This window comes from Mastigoproctus giganteus, chromosome 11 (genome assembly GCF_048544385.1).
Source record: "Mastigoproctus giganteus isolate SK-2022 chromosome 11, ASM4854438v1, whole genome shotgun sequence".
NCBI lineage: Eukaryota > Metazoa > Arthropoda > Arachnida > Uropygi > Thelyphonidae > Mastigoproctus > Mastigoproctus giganteus.
Genome location: NC_143585.1, coordinates 105,879,013 through 105,902,734, shown reverse-complemented (window position 1 = coordinate 105,902,734; position 23,722 = coordinate 105,879,013). Strand labels below are relative to the sequence as shown.

The following is a 23,722-nucleotide window of genomic DNA, read 5'->3' as shown; positions in this document are numbered from 1 at the left end:
ATTTCCTAAAAGAGTTATTAATCATATGTAAGAAAAGGAGTAATATTAACAATTTCCCTAAAGTGTTATTAATCATGTGGTATAGGGAGAAGTAACCCTACCAATGTAAATTGGTATGTCTAATAACTTATAACAAGTATTAAGTAAACGATAATGTCAAATATTATTATGTGTTTAAAAATTGATTATTTATCCTGTTGTAAATATGTACAATAAACAGTATTTTATAATATTTGGTGTGTATTGCTATTCTGAACACTCAGCCAACCTGAAGGGAATTATACATAATTAGAGATTCCCCCGAACCTGAATTCTTTTGAGAAGTCATAAGTCAGATGTGTAAGTGGGGGATATAATAAAAAGGGGAATAATATATATAGGGGAATAAAGGAAAACATAATAATATAATATTAAAAAAAAGAAAACAAGAAAAAATACCCCCCCCCCACACAGATCCTTGAAATGCCAGGAATATTGGATATTGCTATGAGCCTATCACACTTTGAGGGGTTTTCAGGGCAAAAGAAACCCAGGTTTTTTTGTCCAAAGCGACCAGAGAACACGCATGTATTTTTTTTACGCATTGAGTGGACCAGGGTACACGCCACTGACTGTTAAATACGATGAAAATGTGTATTTGTGATTTATTATAAACTCCACTGACCTGGTAGTCGTGCCGGAGTATAAAAAAGAACAGATAAGATATCTTGGATGGCTTTAATATGATAGTTCTCATAGCCCATCACTCATACTGCATGATGGAAGATGTTGGGATTGCCAGAGCTTTGCTTTGGAGACTAAATATGAGTTTTACCACTTAAAGCCTCCAAAGCACAAGGTGGTATTGCACCGGATGATGACGAGGTGTGGTGGAGAGGCATTCCTCTCCACCACACCTCGACCCCTACTTATGCAGGTTCATGGGCAGTTCCAGTATACTAAGTAAGTGTTTTGAAACTTGTTCATGGAGGTATACACAGAGTTACTAATTGTGTCACCAACCTGAAAGTGAAAGCAGAGGAATTGGTTGTCGCAGAATGACCGGACTCCAACAAAATTCAGTTGACCTTACTCAAAAGTGGAATCTGAATATCAGCTCCTTCAGCGTTTTGTAAGATGTAGTTCTTAAATTAAAATGGAAATATTTGTTTTGCTAAAATAAATCCAGGAAGGACGATGGAAAGTGAGAATTAGCATTAATGCCCGAGTATTAAGTTAAAGATAGTAAGTATTAAGATTGGATATTTAGTTTTAATGTAAATAAGGTTAAAGTTTGAAGAATACTGGATTTAGTAATGGACAGTTTTAGGCGTGGGAATTAAAATAGTGGTTAAATGGAGACAAGAGATTCCGAATAATATAAGAGAGCAAACAGGGACAGCAGGACTAGGTAAGGGGTGCCATTTGAGAACAGGCATGAAAGGGTTGCTGAGAGCAAGAACAATAGGATCATGAAACAGGACTATGAAGCATCTCTTTTGATCTAAGTTACCATTAGGAATTAAACAGGAAATGAGTTTACGTTCAGTGTTCGCATAAAAAGAAAACGGCGTCAGGGTGACTGATAAATTTGGGTAAGCTCGATATATTTAGAAGAGTTGGGAACACGAAAATGAGTATTTGGGAGGTGACCTAGAAAACATGAAAAAGTCATACTACCGTGTGAAAAAAAAAAAAGAAATTTCTAGAGAAGGGTAGGTTTGTGCGCTAGGGAGACAACTGGGGCGAGTTGTTTTAGCAAATAGGTAGGAATGAAAAATTAAGCAGAGTACGGGAATTGGTTGGAGTCCTTGGGGGAGGCGTTCCAAACTTGAGGGAAAGAGTAAAGTTCCGGCGGAGTAATTTGAGCAAGTGTCCATTCCGTATCTGACTTCTGTGTGGTGAAGAGGAGAAAGTCGTGAGTTTGCTGGTAAAAGTGGAAGTAGATTTTTTGGTGGTCGGGGTTCACATCTCGTGGTAGCAAGATGAAGAAAAAAACGTGAGAGAAATGGGTAGTGAGGCATAGAGGACGCGAGTAACTGCGGACTGAAAGTGCTGGTTTTTGGAGGTATGGAAGAGTGGGAACATGTGCGTTGAAAGTTGTGCAGATAAGTGAGTCAAGAAGAGAAAGAAAGCCTGGTCCGGCATTGGAAGGAGTGATAATGGCCAGTTGTGCAGATAAAGTGGGCCAAGAGAAGAGAAAGAAAGCCTGGTCTGGCATCAGAAGGCAGTGTGCCCAAGAAATGTAAGAAAGCCTGGTCCAGAATTGGAAGGCAGTGTCCCCAAGAAATGGAAGAAAGCCTGGTCTGGCATCGAAAGGCAGTGTGCCCAATAAATGGAAGAAAGCCCGTCTGCCAGGAAGGTAGCCTAAACATTCCATTCCACAGACTTACATTCCATTCCGGAATGTAAGTCTGTTCCTGTTTTTTTTTTTTTTTTTTTTTTTATTGAACCCTGAACTGAAGGACTCATAATCTAGCTCTGTAAAGAACTGAGTGATAGTCCTTTTCAAAAAATAACATTCATGTTATACTAGGCAAGTTAGTTACTAAGGTTGAAATAATTTGTTATTAATGTTAATGATTATGAAATAAAGAAAGTGTGGCACAGGGGTAAATAAAGGGAAAGTAATAGTATAAAGGAATTATAAAAGAAATTATATTTATAGCGGTAGTACTGTAAGGATATGTTAACCTATATTATTAATTTAGGCCAGGCACCAACACAAGTTAACATACCAGATGGGGCGTAAAGAGAAAACATTTATTAATAGAGAAATCTAATGAGTAAAGAGGGATGACTAAGATGGTAACTAGAGAGTAACTAAGGTAGAATGAGTGATTTATAGTAAAAATTATTGAGGTAAGAGGATACCAGTTGTAATACACTTTGTGTGTTAAAGGCTAGAAACAAATATACAAAAGAGTAATAAGAGCTGAAATGAGTTTACTGATGCAAGTGATAAAAATTGAATGATTGAGTAATCATCGAGGATTCATATTTAGTAAGATACAGCTGATACAAACTGATGTAAATTGAGAATAGTTGATGAGAGAGAAAGATAGTGTAGCGTACTGTAGTATGGTTCAAATATATGGAAATTCATATGATTGTATGTAATTATTTGTGTCGTATGTGATTGTAAATTCTGTATATAATGTTCATTAAAGGTTGTAAATTTTTTTGTAAATAAATGTCTTTAATGTTCTGCTAACACTCGCTTTACACACCCTAGAATCTAGAATTTTCTGTGAACTGCAGTCAGATTTGCGTTTGTAAGACTGTTTGAGACTTTAGTAGGGTAGAGATCTGGAGAAATCCCCCCCCCCCCACAGTTTCAAACTCCAGGGAGCAAACCCTAGCCTGTCATTCCTGAATATATGATCGTGACAAGCCACAGGGACCAAATATAAATAATGCTCGATATTTTAAAAATAAAATAATTTAAAAAATCGCCACTTTCATATTTTCTCTTCACATTCCTTGTCAGAAGAACCCTACGTCTAAACACCAAACTCTTTACTCCTTGAAAGTGAGTCACTCTCCACTTTCTTCAATCCTTTATTCACACTTATGATAGTAAAAGTCATAATGAATGCTTTTGCTAAACATAGCTGGCATAAAACTGATTGTGAGTAGTTATTGTTTTTTCAGTGAGAAAATGCTTTGCAGTAGCGTGGTTTTCATTAAAAATTGTGATAAACACCTGTTTATCTCAAAATAAATTTAATAATAATTAAATATAATCGGAACAAAATCACCGGCGTATAAACACCTGAACATAAAGATGAAATTTAAAAATTACTCACACAGGTTTTAATTTGAAACATTACATTTTTTTAAATGTAATCTGGCAAATTAATGACAAGATGACATTTAAAAAACGAATCACCAGTTAACTTTTATTCTCTAATAACTTAATACAGGTCTTAAAACGTCATCGCATATTCTTATAAAAACAAACATCTCAAAGAAATAATTAAACACTTGGGAAAACGGATGCCATGCTCATTTTTATAACCTGAGTTAATCTACGGTTCAGCTTCCTTGGACCTGTGACCTTCAGTTTTTCAGCAAGCCACCTTATCTATTTAACTCAGAAATCTCCCGTACATAATGATTAAAAACACCCTACTCAACTACAAACTTAGGACTAAAATAAATTATCATAAAACCAAAGAAAAAGTGCGTTGACTGAAATTTTAAACATATACTTATTAATTTTTTTTAACCTGTACAAAATCCTTACGAAAAAACTTTAAAAGTAAAAAATTTATTTTTAGCAAAAAAAGGAGTATTGGTTCATGCATATTTTTTTTAAAATTTTGATTAGTATACTTTATCTTCTCATTATAATTAATGTATGTCTTTTGGGTGTTTTTTAACAATTTATTTTGTCCTAGGTTCGTAATCATGTAGGGCAATATTTAATCATCTATCCGTGTGCATTGTGTGTGTGGAAAGGGGGTGAGTGGGCATGGAATGGTTATCTGTTGAGTAGTTGATTTACTTTTCTATATCTTTCTTTTTTTTTTCTATTTAATGAGGTTAAGGATTTTTTGTTATTTGGATTTCATTATGTACTTTCGTTGAGATAAATAGGCGATGTCCGTTATAAGCTTTTGTTCACAATGCCTTGTCTTTGTTCAGAGGATCCATCATTACATATAGCTTTGCTCTGATTCTTTGATTCATTAAACCAAGCAGGATCTTCTTCAATTTCAGGCATACTGCGACTACACACATGAGGGAGGCATAAATTCAAATTGAGTAAGAATGTTGCCAGACAGAAATGCGGAAGTTTTTCTTCAGCCAACAGGTGATTGGTTTGAACAAACTTCCATCTGTTTTTATGGAAGTGGGTAATTTGATTATTCAAGGAAGAACTAAGCAAACTATTGGAGGGGATGGAAAAGTGATGTGGGAAGTTTTTTTTTGGCTGATGTTTTATATAAGATTGTTTTTTTTTTCCTCATTTGCCAATACGAATACTGTTGGAACCTCATTATAGGTGTCCTCCTGGTCCAACTAAATGTCCTTCTACCCCTAATTATCCAACACTTGTCTATATCAAATTCCTCTTTCACGCTATCGACAAATATTAATTCATTACTAAAAAAAAAACCATCTGCGAACTGTATGCCCTTACAGATCATCTAATTTATCTTCTAAAATGCATTGAGAAGCTCGGTAAAACGTACTATTGATCTCCAACGCACTCCAATTGCATATTTTATATCAAATTCATCGAATCTGTGATACCTATCGGATACAATTAGAAACAGTTCCATAATTCCATGAGTAGCGTTAAAACCCCTCTGGATGTCACTCCATCTCATAAATAAATGTCTCACTGATAAAACCAATTTTATTGTATAAACTAATGTGTATTACTTCACTTCATTCTTCTTCTTCTTCCCCTAGTTTTAGTGCAAGGAGACAGTTGCTTTTCATTTCCATTATTTTCACATGAAGTAAGTCAGTGTGGCTCTCGCTTATATTAAAACTCTGTTGTCAACATTCTTTTTAATAAAACGATCGGTTCTTTTCACTACCTCTTTGTCTCCAATCTTTCTTCTGTTTAACCCACTGGGATCATCCTTCAAATCTTGAATTTTTCATCTGTACATCAACCTCTTTTATTTGATGTACATGTCTGTACATCAACCTCTTTTCCTTCATAAACTTAAATTTTATATTTATTCTTCCAACTTTTGAATGGATTTAAAATTTCTTAAGAAACCCTTCAGTCTTAATTGTTTATATTTATATATATATATTTATTATTTTTTTTACATCAAGTAGAAGTGTACACTTCTCCCCGAGACGGCCTGGTGTTCGAAGTGGGAAACACATTACACATACCATAAGTATTTCAGAAGGTAAGAGATATTTTACAATAATGATAATATTTATGTAGTAAGGATAATAATTGTAGTAGGATATTTTCACGTATTGAACAGCATGAAAAATGAGATATTATTTTAAAACATATATGCGTCTGCACCTGAAATGTCATACCGGACAGGATCTAAAGCATCACTCATGCGAAGTTGAACCATACCATCTGTACGTTGTCTTTGATCCGAGAAGGGTGTCTGCAGTCGCACCATGCTGGCTGAACACGAGATAGGCTTGAATGGAAAGTTTAATTACTCACACTCAACACAGTCTGCTCATAATCACAACTCACCGGGAGTTCGTTGAAAGAGTCGAGCATGTTGACGGGATCAGCTTCTGGAGGGACTTCAGCTAGGTTTCATCTACGCAGGATGGCGAATTGCTGTTCCATAGGAATCTGTGCGGAGTAGGCCAAGTGAGGAGTTCCACCATGGAGAGTGCCTCTATCCTATGGCTGGATCTGGTTGTGCTTGTTCTTTATCCTATTGGAAAGGTTAATGTAGTATCTTTGCCACTTGTTACCACTTGTAAGCATCTTGGGATTATTTTGATGAACAATTGGCATTCTTTCCACATATCAAGGATCTATTCGAAAAAGTTAGAACTTTTACAGCCATTTTATTAAAAATCTCGTGACAGGATTGGAGTTTAAAAAAGGGAACGCTCAGAATTCTATACTACACATTTTTAATTCCAATTGTTACATATGCAGCCAGCATACGTTTCACATAACCAAACTCATTACAGTTCAAAACAAATAAATTAAACTGTGTTCCACGGACCTTTTTGCTAGCTTTTCTCGGAACTTTTAGGACAGTTTCAACTGCATCTTTATAAAGCTATCGTAGGATCTACATCTCACGTACAAAGGTTTTGTTTACTATATTCGTAAAGGATATCCTCTCACTTTTTCTTATTTTACCTATGATCCCACTGCTGATCCAAAGAATGAAAACACGAAATGTTGGACTGAGTTACATAAAAGATGGCAAATGAGATGGAATTCCTGGAGCAGTCACCAAGTGTGCAGTCACCAAATGTTTTATATATTAAATTCACTACCTCATCCCTGCTTCCTGATAGCTCAGTGGCCAGAAACAACTAAACAACATAATAACACTCGTTGCGCAAACATAGCATTACATTCATTTCTGGCCATTGTACAGAGTTTTGTATATCATCACAGAGAACCATGGCGGAGTTCAACTAACGTTTAGGGGCCGCCTTACGTAAGATAACACATGTCCACATTATGAGAAGAATCTTTCAAGGGTCTTGTGGTAGTGTAAAGCATGGTTTTTGGAATGGTGAATAGCCTTCTCAGGGAGCGGTTCAGCCAATATTCGACCCCTAGAAGGCATTTAATCTAAACCGTGGGAGCAGAAGTCCATATCGCAGAACTATATAAAGTTGCTGGAGTTATACATCTCACAATGTATCGAGTGATTAGTGAATGATGAAAGATTCCCGTAAGCTTCCATTACGCTCTCCACAGTGCCCATAGGGTTTTCCTCTTGGAAGTGGAAATGTGAAGTCCAAGGAGGATCAAAATCAAAACTAGTTAACCTAAAATTGGTTTTCCATTGATTGTGCTCGCTAGTGAGACCGTGATGTTGTTCTTCAACCTTTCCTTTGTGAATGTGATTTGTGCTGCGTTAAGAACCAATCCGATTGTTTTTAGGTCTCCGTAGTGGAGTGGTCAGGAGCGGGAGTGCAGCAGCACACTCTCCTTGAGTAGACCAGGGTTCAAGCCCCTGACTACAAAATACGGTCGATTTGCCAACCCGCACTGGACCAGCGTGACAGATTATGGTCCATTTCCTTTAACATGAATTGTTGAGGAGGCTTCCATCCTGCCGTGGGTTGATAATGACTGCAGTTTACCTTTTTAACCGATTGTTTTGAGGAATTTGGCCACAGCCGAGATCTGTAGGGTGGCATTCTTATGGACATTGCGGACTTGCAGATTCCCTGGAATAAGCAAACATTTTGTGGTCATCTGCATAGGAGATAAATTCGTTATGCAGGAATATGAAGGATTGAAGTGCGGCACCAAAGAGAAAGGAGGACAGTACCCCATACTGTGGGACACCTGTTTATGGCAATGCTATCAAGAGGTGGTGAAGTTGTGGAAATAATTTCGAAGGATTTCGAGCAAGGCACGACAGAGTCTATCATATGCAGCTTGGATGTCAAGAAAGACGATGAGAAAGCAACTCATCTTCATTGTTTAATGCATTCCACACTCCCCAAGGTTTTGAGCAAGTTGGTGATGATTGATTTACCTTTAAAAGGTGAATGATATTAACTTGATCTGCGTCTAAATTAGTAGTTGAGAAGCTTTCTTGAAGAGTTTAAAATATAACACCCAGCGAGAGACGGCCTGAATTCCTTAACTGATTTAGACTGAGGATTTTGAGACTGGTCTTGTGATGTAGAAGTTCCATTGTTGAAGGTGCTGCTATTCTTCTCGATATGGAAGATTCCCTGCAGCGATCTCCTCGTAAGTCCTATTCTTCATTGTGCAGATTTCTTAGTAAGAATTTCTACCTACTGGAGATATCAAATAACCAGTTTGTAAAGCAAATATATCTTTATTGCAAACGTTCAAGTGCTGTACAGATCTGAATGAATTATAATCAGATGGCGTAAGATCAGAAGACTATAATCGATGAAGTAGAACTTTGTGTTGTAAGGGTTACATTTTTTCCTGTGTCATCCTTGCGACATGAAGGATTTGTTTTTTATGCCTTTTTGTTTTGCTAATTAAAGTTGTTTTGTATTAATGTTTTGTCAAAAATGGTCATATCATAATTGGAAATTGGCAGTTTTATTTAGTTTAAATCAAGACTACTGCCTTTTGCTTTTAAAGGTTAATTAAAAATTGCAATTTTGTCTTTTTTTCCCTTATATTTTCAAGAAGTGATTGGCTTACTTTGGAAATCTGCAAGTTCACTCATGGCACGGTATTTTTAAGAAATTAAGTTACATTTCTTTCATTTTTGGACTCCAGACGGGATGAATTGCTAACTAAACTTTTTATTTTCTGTGAAAAGTAATTGCATATAATTATTAAACTTTTACATCAACGTTTTGATAAGACTTGAAGCCTTCTTGAAGTGTCCATTTCTTGCACTTTGCGTCATCAAACAGCAATTTCTTTAAATCATTCTTTGCAGGATTTAGACTGAGATGCCATGCATCTCAGTCTAAATCCTGTCGAAACCATGCATCTCAGTCGAAACCATGCATCTCATCCTGCAGGATTTGCAGGATGAGATGCATGGTTTCGGTGTAGTTTTTCACACAGTGTGCAAGCCCAAGGATACAAATATGCCTTATAACGAGTTTTCCATTGAAAATAAGAATTATATAAAATTTTGTCACTTCCAATGGATTTTAAGTGTTTTGCTAGTTCGCTTGGATTGGGAAATGCAGTTGCATTAATGAAAGCATTTGATGGTAAATAACGAGTGTAGTTTGCCCCACCAAACACTACTGGAATTATATTGTAATTCAGAACATTGAAAAACTTTTCTGTGACGTAATCTTTGCAGATGGAATTTTCAAATGAGAGATAGAATTTATAGTTTATCAAAATGTCATTATAACAGTCACTGGACTGCGGTGGCCAGCATGTACTGTTTCCACATTTCCCGTAGATATCAACACTAATATATTCTTGCAATTCTTGTACGTAATCTTCTCTTTTACTGTGAGTCGAGCAGTGGCTAACAAACCATACAATTTCTTTTGTCTTGTTCTTTAAAAAATTTGTTGTAGCGTTAAACGTCCTGTCAGTATCTTTCAAATTAGAAACGATTCCATACTTTGCAACAATATCGGAATCCTCTCTGTACGTCATGGTCCAGTTTATTAGTCCATTTAATTTCGTTAAAAGCTCTACTGACGCAATTGGTGACTCCAAGCTTTGTAATATCCAAATTTGCTTCTTGTTTCTATATTTCGGTAAATCCGTATACAGGAGAGTGGGAACATGAAGCAACACCACATCAGCCCATTCTAAATAAGATTTGTTATTTGAGACGAAACAGTTGACTTGTACACATCCTTGTTTAATAAAAGTGGCATTGCCAGGTAAAAAGTCATAGTAGTCTTTTGAATACCTTGGACCCCACACCGTTGTCCATAGAAGAATAAGCTTGGGAGATCCTTTCAGGCGTCGTAATGGGACTTTCAGACTCCGAGATTGTCCTTCGATGTTGTTTATTTCTAAATAGTCATATGTTTCGTTTTCTACCTCAACTGACATTCCTTCTAATTTAAAATACGGGTTTACATTCTGTTTTTCTTCCTGCATTTGCTTCAATGATGATGTACAAATCAACAAATATAATGCAAATGCTAATATAGTTATAATCATGATTCTAAAAGTTATTAAAAATAGTTTCGTTTTGGATGGAAATGTTTTGTTGGATACTAACATGATTTTCGTTTGAAGGAATTCAACCTGTAAAATGAAAAGAAATAATCAACATTTTTAATGGATTTTATGATCCAGAATTAAAAATACTCGTTTAATAAAAAACAGAAACAGATAAATTGAATAGACAAATAGAAAATAACATTTACTCACCAATATAGCATCTCGAACACGATGGCTGTTACTCAAATTATATATGTATATATATATATATATATATATATATAATATAAAACATTATATATTAACATGAAAATTAGCTTTAATATCAATGTCCTCCCACCTGATATTTTGTCACTTCAACCATGATTAATTACATGGAATTTGTCTCGTAAATTAGCGCATTTCTGGCACTCTTCATTTTATTATTCTGCTCTTAATGCATATTAAAGGGATCTATTATACTGCCATTCCTAGGTTTATGTCGCAGTTCTTTCTTCACCTTATTTCATTGTATTATTATCATCATTATTATCTTTATTTTGCCTAATTTCATTGCATTATTTTGGATTTACTTTACTATTTCTATATGAATTGTTGGTATTCTAGTAACATACTACATGGACAGAGCAGGTTAAACCTAACCCCGGGGGCTTATGTTTAACTCTGTATAGCCCTTTGAAACGCAATGTAAGCTTAGTACATTCACAAATAACACACCACACAGAGCAAAACAGCATATAATGCTTCCAGCCTGAACATAGTTGAAGTCCTCATCACCCAAACCAATCATAAATATAATAAATGTACCAATAAGCGATGCCTTACTAGTCCATACATGCACCCTCAGCATGCTTCTGAGAACACCACAGACCCTATATTCTGCAAAAAATGGCAATATAATATACCTCATTATATGCCTCACCTGCAATATGAAATATGTTGGACAAACCTGTAACAGATTACACCTCAGACTCAACCTCCATAGGTATGACATCAACATCTACTGCAACCATAATAAGCGTATTAAAAATTAGAACAGGAAATTGACTATAAGCACTTTCAAGTACATCCCTTTACAAATATCCATATCTCTATATTAGCACATATATCTGACCCCTGCTCAAGAATTAGATTAGAAGAGTTATACATGCTAAAGCTAAAAACCCTCTACCCATATGGACTAAACAACAAATTTCACCACTACATCATATCCAGCAATACATCTATAACAAATTCCAAATGATTTAAAGGTTTAAATAAACCCAAACCTCACAAAAAATTTAAAGCCAAGATTAATAAATCCAAACAACCTTATAAACTAGGAAGCTCTTCACAGTTGATCTCTGAATGGGATAATGGTTACAAGGTAGGACAAAAAATCCATAACCTGCTTTTCAGCACTAAACTAAAACTAAACTAAAAGCTCTACAGATTCATCCATAATACAGATATTAAATCTGTGCACATATTAAATATCAATCATATTAATATGTATCTAAATTTACATATTAAATATGTAAATTTAGACTATTACTATCAATATTGATAGTTTTTAAAGAGCATACCACTTAATATTAAAGTACATTACCAACCTGGAAAATTAACATCAATAGGTGCATCAACAAGCACGGTAATCTCCTCAACAAATCTCCACAAATAACATTTGTGGCAGTTGGTAGGGAGGAGATAATATCAAGATTCAGCTACTCAAAGCCTTTCGGGCTGACAGCATGTAATCACAAAACCTTGGCCACCAATCTAGATAAATTTATACTAGACTCCAAGTTGCATATGTAACCAACCACATTTTAAACATTATGTCAATACTCATTTTGGACACATCATCACTGGTAATCTAGACATAATACCAAAGAAGAACTAAAAAACATCATGGCACATTGCTTCAAATTCAGGTTGCACCATCATATCAACCAAATTAAGGTCAAAAAAACAACTGTATCACAATTTACTCAACTTTTGCTTGATGTTATCGTACAAAATATAATACACCCATAGAAGCCTTCCAAATATGGATAAACTCAGTCCTCACTGACCTACCAAATACTAGTTGTACAAGGTGCCACACTTGCCACAGGTAAAAAATACAATTTTTCCACTATCAAATAGCACCTAGCTGAACTGCATAAGCATTTTATAATAACTACCGTAGATAAAGCCCCTAACAATTTTGCATTTATCTGCAAACATTTTTATTATCATACGTTAAATACAGAATTGAACTCAAGTAAAACAAACCTATAACCAACAACAATAGTATCATCACTCAAAAGTTTGCCTTCAGTAAGAAATTAAAAATTAACTTTAACAATTATAACCTACCATACATCTATTTTATACCCAAATTCCACAAAAATCCTATAGGATTTAAATTCATCACAATATATTTGTGTGCATAAGCATAGCTATTCACACAAACCAGGCAAGACTTAACTACTTCTGAAACCCATCCTAAACACCTTACCAAATAGCAGAATTATTTATAACAACCAGCCTGTAAAAGAAGCATTAAAAGCCAATAACATCACCAGTATATCAACGTTTGATTTTTACAGCCTCTTCACCAGCATAGACCTACCTAACTTAAAAATAGTCCTCGACAAACTTTACAATAACTACAATCACCTGATAAACTGCAAACCAACATTTTGAACAGCTTAATCAACCTCTATATTACTTATGGAAGAACCATCTACCTACAGACCAAAGGTACATCAATGGGTAGTCCGGCCAGCTGTGTCCTGGCTAACCTTTATTTATACTATGCTGAAACTGCATTACCAACTGAACTATCAATGTTCAGATACATTGACGACTTACTGGTAATAAACTGTACCAACTTCATACAACAGTTTGCCAACATTTGCCTTCCAGAACTGACTCTGGAAAAAACCATTGACAACAACCATACAGCAAATTACCTAGATCTGAATATTAGTATTAATGGCTCACAAATATTCATCAATATCTACAGTAAAAGAGACTCCTTCAATTTCAATGTTGTCAACTATACACACTGGCTCTCCAATATCTCGAAAAAAGTACATTTAAACGGTATTCTTTCACAATGCTTCAGAATAGCTAATATATGTAACAGTAACCGGCTGATAAAGAATAATATAATAACCCTATATAACAAGCTATTGTACAATCAGTTTCCGACAACCTACCTTCATGACCACTTCAACAAAGCATTCCAAATCTTAAAATATAAGAATATAATTAACCAATCCCTATATATGACAAATATATTAGCATAATGACATCCTCTGGCTGTGTAAATAATGTATAGGCAATACTCCTTAACCTGTTTGGTGGTGTCTCACGGTCTGAAAAACTTGTGCCCACCGATTGGTTATCATAGGAGTATTTTTTCACTATTTCTTACGATTTTTCGCTATTTTTATTGGCATTATATGTAATTATATTTTCATCATGAATGGTAATAAAAACCTAAATGGTATTATAATGGTCTACCTCCACCATTATTAACATTGACTTAAACACATGAGACAGTCCCAGAAATTACGTTCAGGGTCCTACTACAGGAACGGGCTAGCGACCCCCGGGACTACCCAAGCACTATTAATTCCTCTCATCCTCACTCTCCTTTTTACTGTTCTGAATCCCTATCTTTTATTTCTTGTGTGCGATTAGGTTTCGAAAGCAATATCAAGATGCTATTTTATTGCTATACATACTGACTTCGCCTCATACAAAATTCAGCGTCTTTTTCACGCTATTTTGTACGTTATGCTTCTCCCCCATACCAGGACTCCTGGCCTCACTGTGTTTAATCCCCCAGTCAACCCCATACGACTTATTGCTTTCCAATGCCCGAGGTTGCTTCTACATACCATATAGTCATTGAAACAAGCATTCTTTCTCTCCCCGTAGTATATCGGACGACCGTCCTCACTCCTCCGGCTTGCGAAATCAGTAAGTACGATTCATGACCGTCTGATCCATCTCGCGATTTCAACTGTCAATGATCTTCAGTAATTTTTGACTACCTATATATTGCTTATTATCTATCATTTCTCCGCCTCTGTCGGGTCAGCCGTGATATATGCGTTAGCATTACGATTTAACCTGGCTTTCGAACATTAACAATAAACTAAAAACCTGGTATATTTTTACCACGTGCTAAGTATATTTCATGTCAGAAACAGAGGCCTTACTTTTTGCTGAATTTTGACGGCTGGCCCTCGTTAACGACGTTGAAATCATCTGAAGTACAGCAGTAAGTACTTATAATATAATATTTTTGACTTTCTGTGTTGCAGGTTCGAATTGTGATATTGTATGACTGCTTTTCCATTTTAGATAACCCGTTGCTTGATTACACTACCTACTGTTCTCTCTCCATACTAAAAGCATAACCTCCCATCGTTTATATATATACACTGAAAGGATAGAATTCATGGGATACCTGGTTCCTGGGCAACGCGACGCTGCCACCCCTCTCGCTAGTGGACGAACCCACCACTTCGCAGGAATAGGTACACTGAATTCACGTAGACGTTAATTTGACGTCAGTATGGATAAACGTCGTGAATTAACCGACTTTGAAAGAGGGATGACAGTGGGTGTCCGACGCATGGGTCACTCTATCGCTGAAGTGGTATTAAAATTGCACTATCTCCGTTTGAGAGTATCAAGAGTGTATCGGGAATACGCCATTTGCGGAATAACATCTCATCGTGGACAGCGCTATAGGCGGAGAAAGGTGATGGATGAACGTTGCCGTCGACGGCTGTCTCGCATTGTTTCAGACAACTGGAGAGCTGGTTGGTTGTTTTGTTGTTTATTGGCGCATTGACAATGGAGATCATAGTGCGCCAACTGGAGAGCGACAGTGGCATAAATCACTGCTGACTTGTTGATGCATTGGAAAACATGATTGAAGGCGCAAAGAGCACGGACATAAAATATTTTTTAACCATCTCAGTGGACTTTTTCCGGGGCGTTTGATGCACTCTGGTGGCCAAGCGTCCTCGGCAGACTCCGTACAGCAAGTCTCCCTAGCAAGCTGTACCAGTGCATAAAAAAATTATCTATCACAGGGGAGCATAACCGTCAGGACACCGTATAGCAAAGTTACGCGCCAAATCTACAGAGGATGTCCCCAGGGCTCTGTCCTGGGCCCCCTACTGTGGAACATCGTACTTGATGAGTTCCTGAACATAGGCCTGCAGAATGTTCAATCACAAGCATATGCAGACGACTTAGTCCTTACCCTTGCCGCTGATACTAGATCCCAACTAGAAGCCGCAACAAATAGAGCACTCGGCACTTTACAGGACTGGAACTGGCACAATCACCTGGAAATCTCACCAATAAAGACAACTTCTATCCTGTTTAAAGATTCTCTGAAGGTAGCAAGGCCACCAAAAATCAAAATCCAAGGGAGAACTAGCCGGTTAACAACTGAGATACCTTGGAGTGATATTGGATAGGAACCTATCTTTCACACCACACCTGAAATATCTACATACCAAGATTCGAAATATACTGCACTAGTGGCAAGAATCGCACGTCGGGACTGGGCATTGAAGCGACCTGCGCTCACCCTCTTCTATAAGGCTATGTTCACCCCCATAATCACTTATGCATCCAGTATCTGGTTTTCAAAGGCCACACCATAGCAGTTAACAAGAGGAAGCTTGACTCGATTCAGCGCGTCATCTTGCTCATCATCGCCCGGGCCTGCTGCACGGTCAGCACACATGCCTTGCAAGTGCTGGCCGGCGTGCTAACTCTAGATCTGGAAATAATCAAATGTGGTTTGCTTTATATGCTTTCCAAAGGTAAAGCCATCTCCTGTCTGGATTTTACCACTGACTCCTCAAATAGCATCAAGGCCGAGAAGAAGCGCCTCATTGCATACTTGCAGCAGGTCTAGCAGTCTAGGTGGACACAGTCTACAAAAGGAGAAGTCACCAGAAAATTCACTCCTACAATAACAACAGTATACCCAAAATCTCCCGCACGGTTTTCCCCTAGCCTATACGTCACTTTTTTGTTAACTGGCCTATCAGAGGAAATCTCACTGCACTGGGGATCACCGAAAACCCACAATGCCTCTCTGGTTCCCTTGAAAGTTGGGACCACCTGATATGAGTGCGAAATATATGAAGATTTGAGATGCCTCCTTCTGACTAGGAGTCATTACTAACCAAGAACAGCACATCCTGAAAAAGAGAAGAAGACTATGTGGCCCTTACGCGCTATGCACAAGACTTATTCGCACGACGGAAGACCCTACCATGGATATAGTCACTATCCGGATCATCATCAAGACCAAGAGAAGAAACCACCTATATTTTGGGAATCAATGTAGAGGCCTACCAGCAAATGAAACTACACCAGCACCAAACCTGAGAAGATCCAGTATAGGACAACCACATTTGCATTCCTATTTATATCTCTACTGACTTAGACACAGATCACCAGATTGGACTTTAACTACCAAACTGGACATCACCACTGAAACTGATATCAAGACCGGACCTGAATGAGAAGAGCAAGAAGATTGTGCCAAATGGCGATCACGCTTGTTCTCTCTCTTGCACGGCAACTTTTCTCCCACTCCCTATTTTAGTCTGATGGATATATTCATCGTACCTGGGGGATGCCTTCTTCATCCCCCATATTTCTACCTGTTCCTCCTTTTCTTGACTCTAAAGCCCTCCCGCTCTAACTCTCTCTCTTTTTTTCACATTGGTCTCTGTCACGAAGCTTAGGCGACCCTGCAGAGACTAGCCAGAGAATAATGGGCAGCCTGGCTACCTCCTAGCGTTGTGTGCGGGCAACGTGGGATTCCACCAGGGGCCCTGCGGCTAGGACACCCATCAGAACCCAACACAATACTACGTATTAAACACAGAATACTTTTCTGGCATTTACAATAGTTCTGTATTTCTTCACAGTGTACATATGGCGCAGATGTGGGAAACCACAGGCGACGCCAGACCCTAATACTATGCACACTATGCTGACTTCAACGAGGGAGGTGTCAGAAACGTCTCAACCAAGACCATCGGCGATCACTAGCCGAGATAGATTATGGGAGCCGCTGACCCACCACAGTCCCATTGCCAACATCACTACACAGGACTCTACAACTCAACTGGGCGAAAGACATCAGCACTGGATCTTGGATGATTGGAGACGGGTCTCCTGGTCCGATGAGTCCCGTTTCCAGTTATTTCGAGCGGACGGGAGGTTGAGTATCTGGCGGAAGCCACACGAAGCTATGCACCCGTCATGTCAATAAAGAACTGTTCAGGCAGGTGGACGGTCGGTAATGGTCTGGGGCGAATTCAACTAGCACACGTTGGGACGCATCTCTGAACAGTTCAGGTTACGTCTCCATCCTTGCAGACCATTTGCATCCCTTCATGGTCATCGTGCACCCATGGGGAAATACTCTTCCACCAGGACAGTGCACCTCCCACAGAGGGGTGGCGACTAGAACATGGTTCCAAAAGCATTCCGCAGATTTTTTCCACCATGAAATGGCCTCCCCGGTCACCGTACATGAACCCTGTGGAGCATCTTTGGGATGCTGTGAAAAGGTCCATTCGAGCTTTGGATCCTCCACCCAGGAATGGGACGGAATTATGGAAAGCGGTGCAGCAAGCATTGATGGAAATACATGTGGAACGCTTTCGTTAAATCAATGCCTCGCCGTGTGACTGCCCTTATCCGGGCGAAAGGTGGGCCTACCCGTTACTAGGTAGTTATCCCATGATTTCTATCCACTCAGTGTTTATATATATATGTATATATTTATAGTATACAGTATACTGTAAGAAGACTGAAATAGTTACCAACATTTATCACATTGAAATCTTCGAAATTAAAAACTTCATTAATCTTATTTAACAGACTGTTAATTTACTCTACGCCTCATGCTAAAAAGTTTAGCACGAATTTTAACGGATATTTCAATCAACCCAAATAGAGGTAATGATGCAAGTTTCTTGCATCATATACCTCTACTAATGCTAATGCCAACACAAAGGGCATTTAACGGTATCAGTTCAATGTAGTATTCCTCCACATAAAGGCTGCATTTATGTTAGTGTTCAAATTTGCCGTTGACAATACCTACCCTATATACCCACGGACTGGAGATGTGCAAATGTATCCCCAATTCACAAAGGAGGGATCGAAGGGTGACACGAGTAATTACAGACCAGTTAGTTTAACTTCTGTTCAGGGTAAAATTATGGAGTCACTGGTTAAGGATGCATTGCAGGATCATCTAGACAAGACTGCAGCAATAATTCAGACACAGCATGGGTTTGTTAAGGGAAAGTCTTGTCTGACAAATTTGATAGGACATTATGATGTGGTTACAAAGGAACCGGATGCAAAAAATTATTTTGATATCATATACTTGGATTTCAGGAAAGCTTTTGACACTGTTGCGCATGGAAGATTACTGTACAAATTGGAGCAGAATGGTATTAAGGATAAGTTGCTTCAATGGATAAAAGGATAGTTGAGGGGGAGAAGACAGAGGGTAATAATCAATGCTAATGCTGCTCTTCGTGAACTAATGTTATTAGTGGAGTCCCACAGGGTTCGGTGTTGGGTCCACTGTTGTTTTGTATATTTATTAATGATATTGATGAAGGTATATCAGGCTTAGTGTCGAAGTTTCCAGATGATCCAAAGATTGACAGGTTTGTTAATGACAGTAATGGCAGTGTGCTACTGTAACAGGATCTAGAAAATTTGGGCAGATGGGCTGAGAAGTGGCAACTGAAGTTTAACCTTGACAAATGCAAAGTACTGCATATGGGTAGAAGTAACCCCAGAGAAACGTACCAACTGTGTGGTACTACACTTAAGGTGGTAGAAAATGAAAAAGACCTGGGAGTAATTGTGCAGTCAGATATGAAGTTTTCTGAACAATGCAGACAGGCTGACAGGGCAGGTCATGGGGTTTTGTCAATGATATATAGGAATTTTTTGCTAGCAGGGAAAAGGAGGTGATTGTCCCTCTGTATAAGGTAATGGTCAGGCCACACCTTGAGTACTGCGTACAGGTCTGGAAGCCTCATTTTAGGAAGGATGTAGATTTGCTTGAGCGTGTACAGAGAAGGGCAACAAGATTGTTGAGGGGAATGAAGGGATCTGTTACCAAGAGAGGCTTAAGTTCTGCAAATTGCAGTGGCTGGAGACTAGGCACCTGCGAGTTGATCTGATTGAGGTGTATAAGTCCTTGAATTGGTTGAGCACGCTGAAGTCTGAAGGGATTCTTCCACTTGTTCTGATTACGAACCTAAGGAGGCATAAATTAAAATTAATGAAAGACAGATGTAGAATAGATGTGCGGAAATTTGCCTTTAGCCAGGGGGTGGTTAATTGCTGGAACAAACTTCCATCTGTCGTTGTGGAAGTTTATAGGTTAAATAAATCTAAGGAGGAACTGGAGAAACATTTAGAGGGAATGGTTTTGTGATTTTTTTTTTTTCTTTGGCTGATGCTGCATAAGCTCATACACTTGCTTTCTTGCATCAGATGCCGCCACTACTACTACTCGTATGATTTTGCTTGTAAAATTGGATTGCGCTGTACTCATTTCCTCTCGCTAAACTGATTCGTTATTATACGCTATCGAGGTACAGCCAGCAGTAAAAACGGAATTCGCAGTATTTGGTAAAATAATCGAAGTCTGAAGTAAATATGTAATAAAATTAATTAAAAATGTAATATTTCATTTAATTAAAAAAAAAAACTGAGTTCAAAATTTAACTTTTGGTTTCTTGGGATTTATCTTCCTCACTTATGAAAAACATTCTCACAGTTGTCGAAAGAGAAACTGGTTATCAAAATGGCGTCAGCTGGATGTGGGTTCAAATAAACCGAGCTGTAACTGAATTGTTGACAATGGAGAATATCACGGGCCAACCTTGCGAAAAGTTTAAGACAGCCTACGGATTAGACAATGTGGGCAGATTTCAGTCGACTATTGGGCAAAACAAGTAAAAGCATCAGAAGAATAAGTTAATTTCGATGATGTGCTGCACACTGGTCATCAGCAGTAAAGAAACCAGTCCTACATAAGAAATCGAAGCTTACGAAGGACGGTCAAGACAGAATCGCCTTTTCCCGTGCCAGAGCCCACTTTAATCGGAAAAAAAGCTGCTGCAATCCAAGAAAATCTTGATCGCACTCTGGAGAAAGGAAAGTCATTCTATGGTGCCCCACATGGTGTATTTAATCAAATGCTTGATTCCCAAGAATGGCTTAAATACATCGCCATGTTTTAAAATACAACCACAATCTGATCTACAGCTATCCAGCATGACTATGAAAACCCTTCAGATGTCCTAGGGACTATTCATATAACGAAACAGGAGCTCATACGTGCCATCAATTCCCTTCCCACAACAGCCACTGTTGGGGAGGATGGAATTTCTCAATTTATGGTCAAATGCTTGAGTACATTTATCATAGCCCTTCTTTCGATCTACAACAGATGCCTCACTGAGCATTACTTTCCACCCCAACGAAATAAGTACAGAGTGTACCCCATCCCTAAAAACTAATTTACAACAAACATCAGTCACTACTTCAGACTCATCTCAGTTGCCTCCAGTCTGTTAAAAACTCGCGAAAATGCTTTGCTACCCACAATTACTCACCAAATGCTCCAGACGAAACCACTTGAAATCCACTACGCCACCATAGGAGAATCAATCACTAACTTGGCAGCCACCACAGAACGCATTCTATCAGCATTCGAAGAAAGAGCTGAACTGGCTGGCAACCATATATCTCGACGTAAGCGCAGCCTTTGATGCCGCGTCGATCCCGGATAAATTTAATATTCGAGGTGATATGCTGTGCTTTTTCGAATCTTTGCTCTGTCACAGAACACTTTATTCTACATCAGGAACAACACACCCTATCCTGGGACATTACTGCTGGAGTACCACATGGGGGGGGGGGGGGGTGTCCTATCTGGTGTCTTGTTCACGGCTATCATCGTGCTTTCATGAACGGTCTCTTATCAGAGCCGCGCCAACCCGGTGGTGAAGTGGTGTACCAGGGCGGCAATGACTAAGGTGCGGCAGAGACTAAGAGGCGGTAAAGACCAATGTTCTGTAAACACTAAAAGAGACGGCAAAGACCAAGGAGACTAAAAGCTCTACGTATCAAAGAACACATTTTATCGTATTTTATATTGACAAATAATTAATTTTAAATTTAAAACTTTTGTTTTCTATATTTCTTAGATGTCTAAGTAAGGAAACGACTCTCTGGTAATGGACACAGAAAAATAAAAAGCGACGAAATAAAAAAGCAACAAGTTCGTTTGCCAGGTTTCTGGATATCCGGCCACAGTCAGGTCCATCGACTTCGATTTCCTCTAGCTTTACTACCTGTCAAAGATGTTAACATTCCAATTCAGTAAGAAACATCAAGTGCAAATGAAGCAAATTCGGATGAAGAGAAAAGTGAAGATCACAATAGTGGTATACAAGATCAACTAATTTCACTTAGTGATCCCGGTTAATAGCCACAAATTTTAAATAATAAAATAAGAATGATTTTAGTTGAAAACAAAACAGAACAATTAAAAAAAAATTGATTTTCCAAAAGATAAAGATAATAGAAGAAACTTTTCTACTGAATATTACACTAAAATATTACAAAACGGTGAATCACTTTCGCGTAAGTGGTTACTGCATTCGATTTCGCAAAATGCTGTCTTTTGTTATAATTGTAAATTATTTTAAATAGTACTGTAATACTGGAAGGCGGTACGGTGCTGAGGTAATCCTTCTCCATGTGCATCTGTTCCGAGGTACCATTGGCTCTGAGTTCGTGTTTATGGATAACGCCACACCCCATCCCACAAGTCGGATAACAAAGAAATTCTTTCCAAATATAGATAGATTCCAACTTAAATTACCAACCTAGTACATACCTGGTCTGTTTGTGACGTACCTACTCACAGGAAATGGTGCCTTAAACGCCAAACTAACAACTCTGGGAATAATTGAAAATCCAAATTGCACTTGTGGCGCTCCAGAAACTTGGTCGCACTTAATGTATGACTGCCACCAATACGACGACATCCGCTGCCAGCTGGTGACAAGACTACAACATTCACCCAAGGACCAGGAGCAATTCATTCTGGACGATAAAGAACCATATATGGCATTCACCGAATTTGCACAGAAACTGTTTAACAGACGCCGAGCCACACTAGCCCAACAAGCAAATAACAACAAAACTGGAAACTAAAATGGAGTGAAAAATGCAGAAAGACCCGCAGACCAAAACGCTAGGAAGAAGTAACAAAAGGCAACTAAGAATGGAACAAGCAACATAAACAATATAAAATGAGACAAGCTACTATTCCCACAACAAATTCCATTCCTCCAACGAGAATAAAAGGACATGGTCTACAACTATGCGACTGACTGAACCCTGAATCTGCAAAAGGGCCACATGGACCTGAACCATGCAGCTTCGCTGCCATCAAGCCTCGTTGGGGACCAGAATCGAGCACCTGACTCGAATCCTTTCCTACCATGGCGGGGAGAAGACACCTTGTCTCCCCTCGCCGACCCCCCCTCCCCTTTCCTCTCTGGTGAGGCATGGGCATGCCTCACTGACCAACTTGGGGCACCTCCTCTATCGCTCCCTTATTTCTATCTTTACCCCCCCAGTCTTCTGTCTCCCCTCCTACTCTACCTATATACAACGTGAACGCCCCACACACTAAATTTAACAACACTCGAAATAATCTTCGCCCAGTCTCGGCCTATCCATCTACGTAATACCAAACCCCCAAGCGTTGTGTACGGGCATACAACGTATGTTGTATGCAGACAAGCGAGCGAAATGAGTATATACGTGTCTTTACACACATACATTTTTTTAGATCCTAGCCGCCGAAATCTCAGGAAACTAAGCGTCAGGACCTGCCAGAGTAACTATGTTTACTGGGTTCCTGGTCTGCCTCCACGGGGCGAAGGTGGGGCAACGTTGGGCTCCAGCAGGGGCCCAGCGGCTAAATGACCAGATGAACGACGATACATGACATTACACATGTACAATACCCACACACTTTTAAATCTCTGGCATTCCCAGCAAACTGGTACACCCACAATGAAAGCAACGCGGAGATGGGGTAACCCCTGGTGCCGCATGACATCAATATACCTTACACCATCGCACTGCAGCTGTGATATGCTTTTGGAAAGTGAGGACATTGTTCGTATGGATTGGTCTGCCCGTTCCTTCGATCTAAATCTCATAGAACACATATGGGATGCTCTGGGAAGACGCCTAGCAGCACGTCCACACCCACCAGAAAATGTTCGCCAGCTGAAGATGGCGCTGACAGAGCAATGGACGACGTTACCGCAAGAACTTATCAACAACATAGTTCTAAGTATAGAC

General features: G+C 38.7%; 2 protein-coding genes across 4 annotated transcripts in view; both read right to left on the bottom strand.

Moving 5' to 3' along the window:
• Window positions 1–23,722, bottom strand: part of LOC150078329 (lewis-type alpha-(1,3)-fucosyltransferase-like) — a 63,377-nt gene that overhangs the window by 18,560 nt on the left and 21,095 nt on the right. The window contains exon 1 of one of the 3 annotated variants that reach the window (XM_090384654.1): window positions 5,987–6,776. The exons of 1 other annotated variant lie outside the window; for it this stretch is intronic. The gene's annotated coding sequence lies outside the window, so the exon portion shown is untranslated. Of the gene's footprint in view, window positions 1–5,986; window positions 6,777–23,722 lie in introns of those variants that run through there. One more of the 3 variants, XM_090384657.1, reaches the window with a different exon arrangement.
• On the bottom strand, window positions 9,134–10,264 carry LOC150078330 (lewis-type alpha-(1,3)-fucosyltransferase-like). Its single transcript, XM_090384533.1, has one exon. The coding sequence runs from the start codon at window positions 10,262–10,264 to the stop codon at window positions 9,134–9,136; it is 1,131 nt and encodes a 376-aa protein (XP_090240659.1).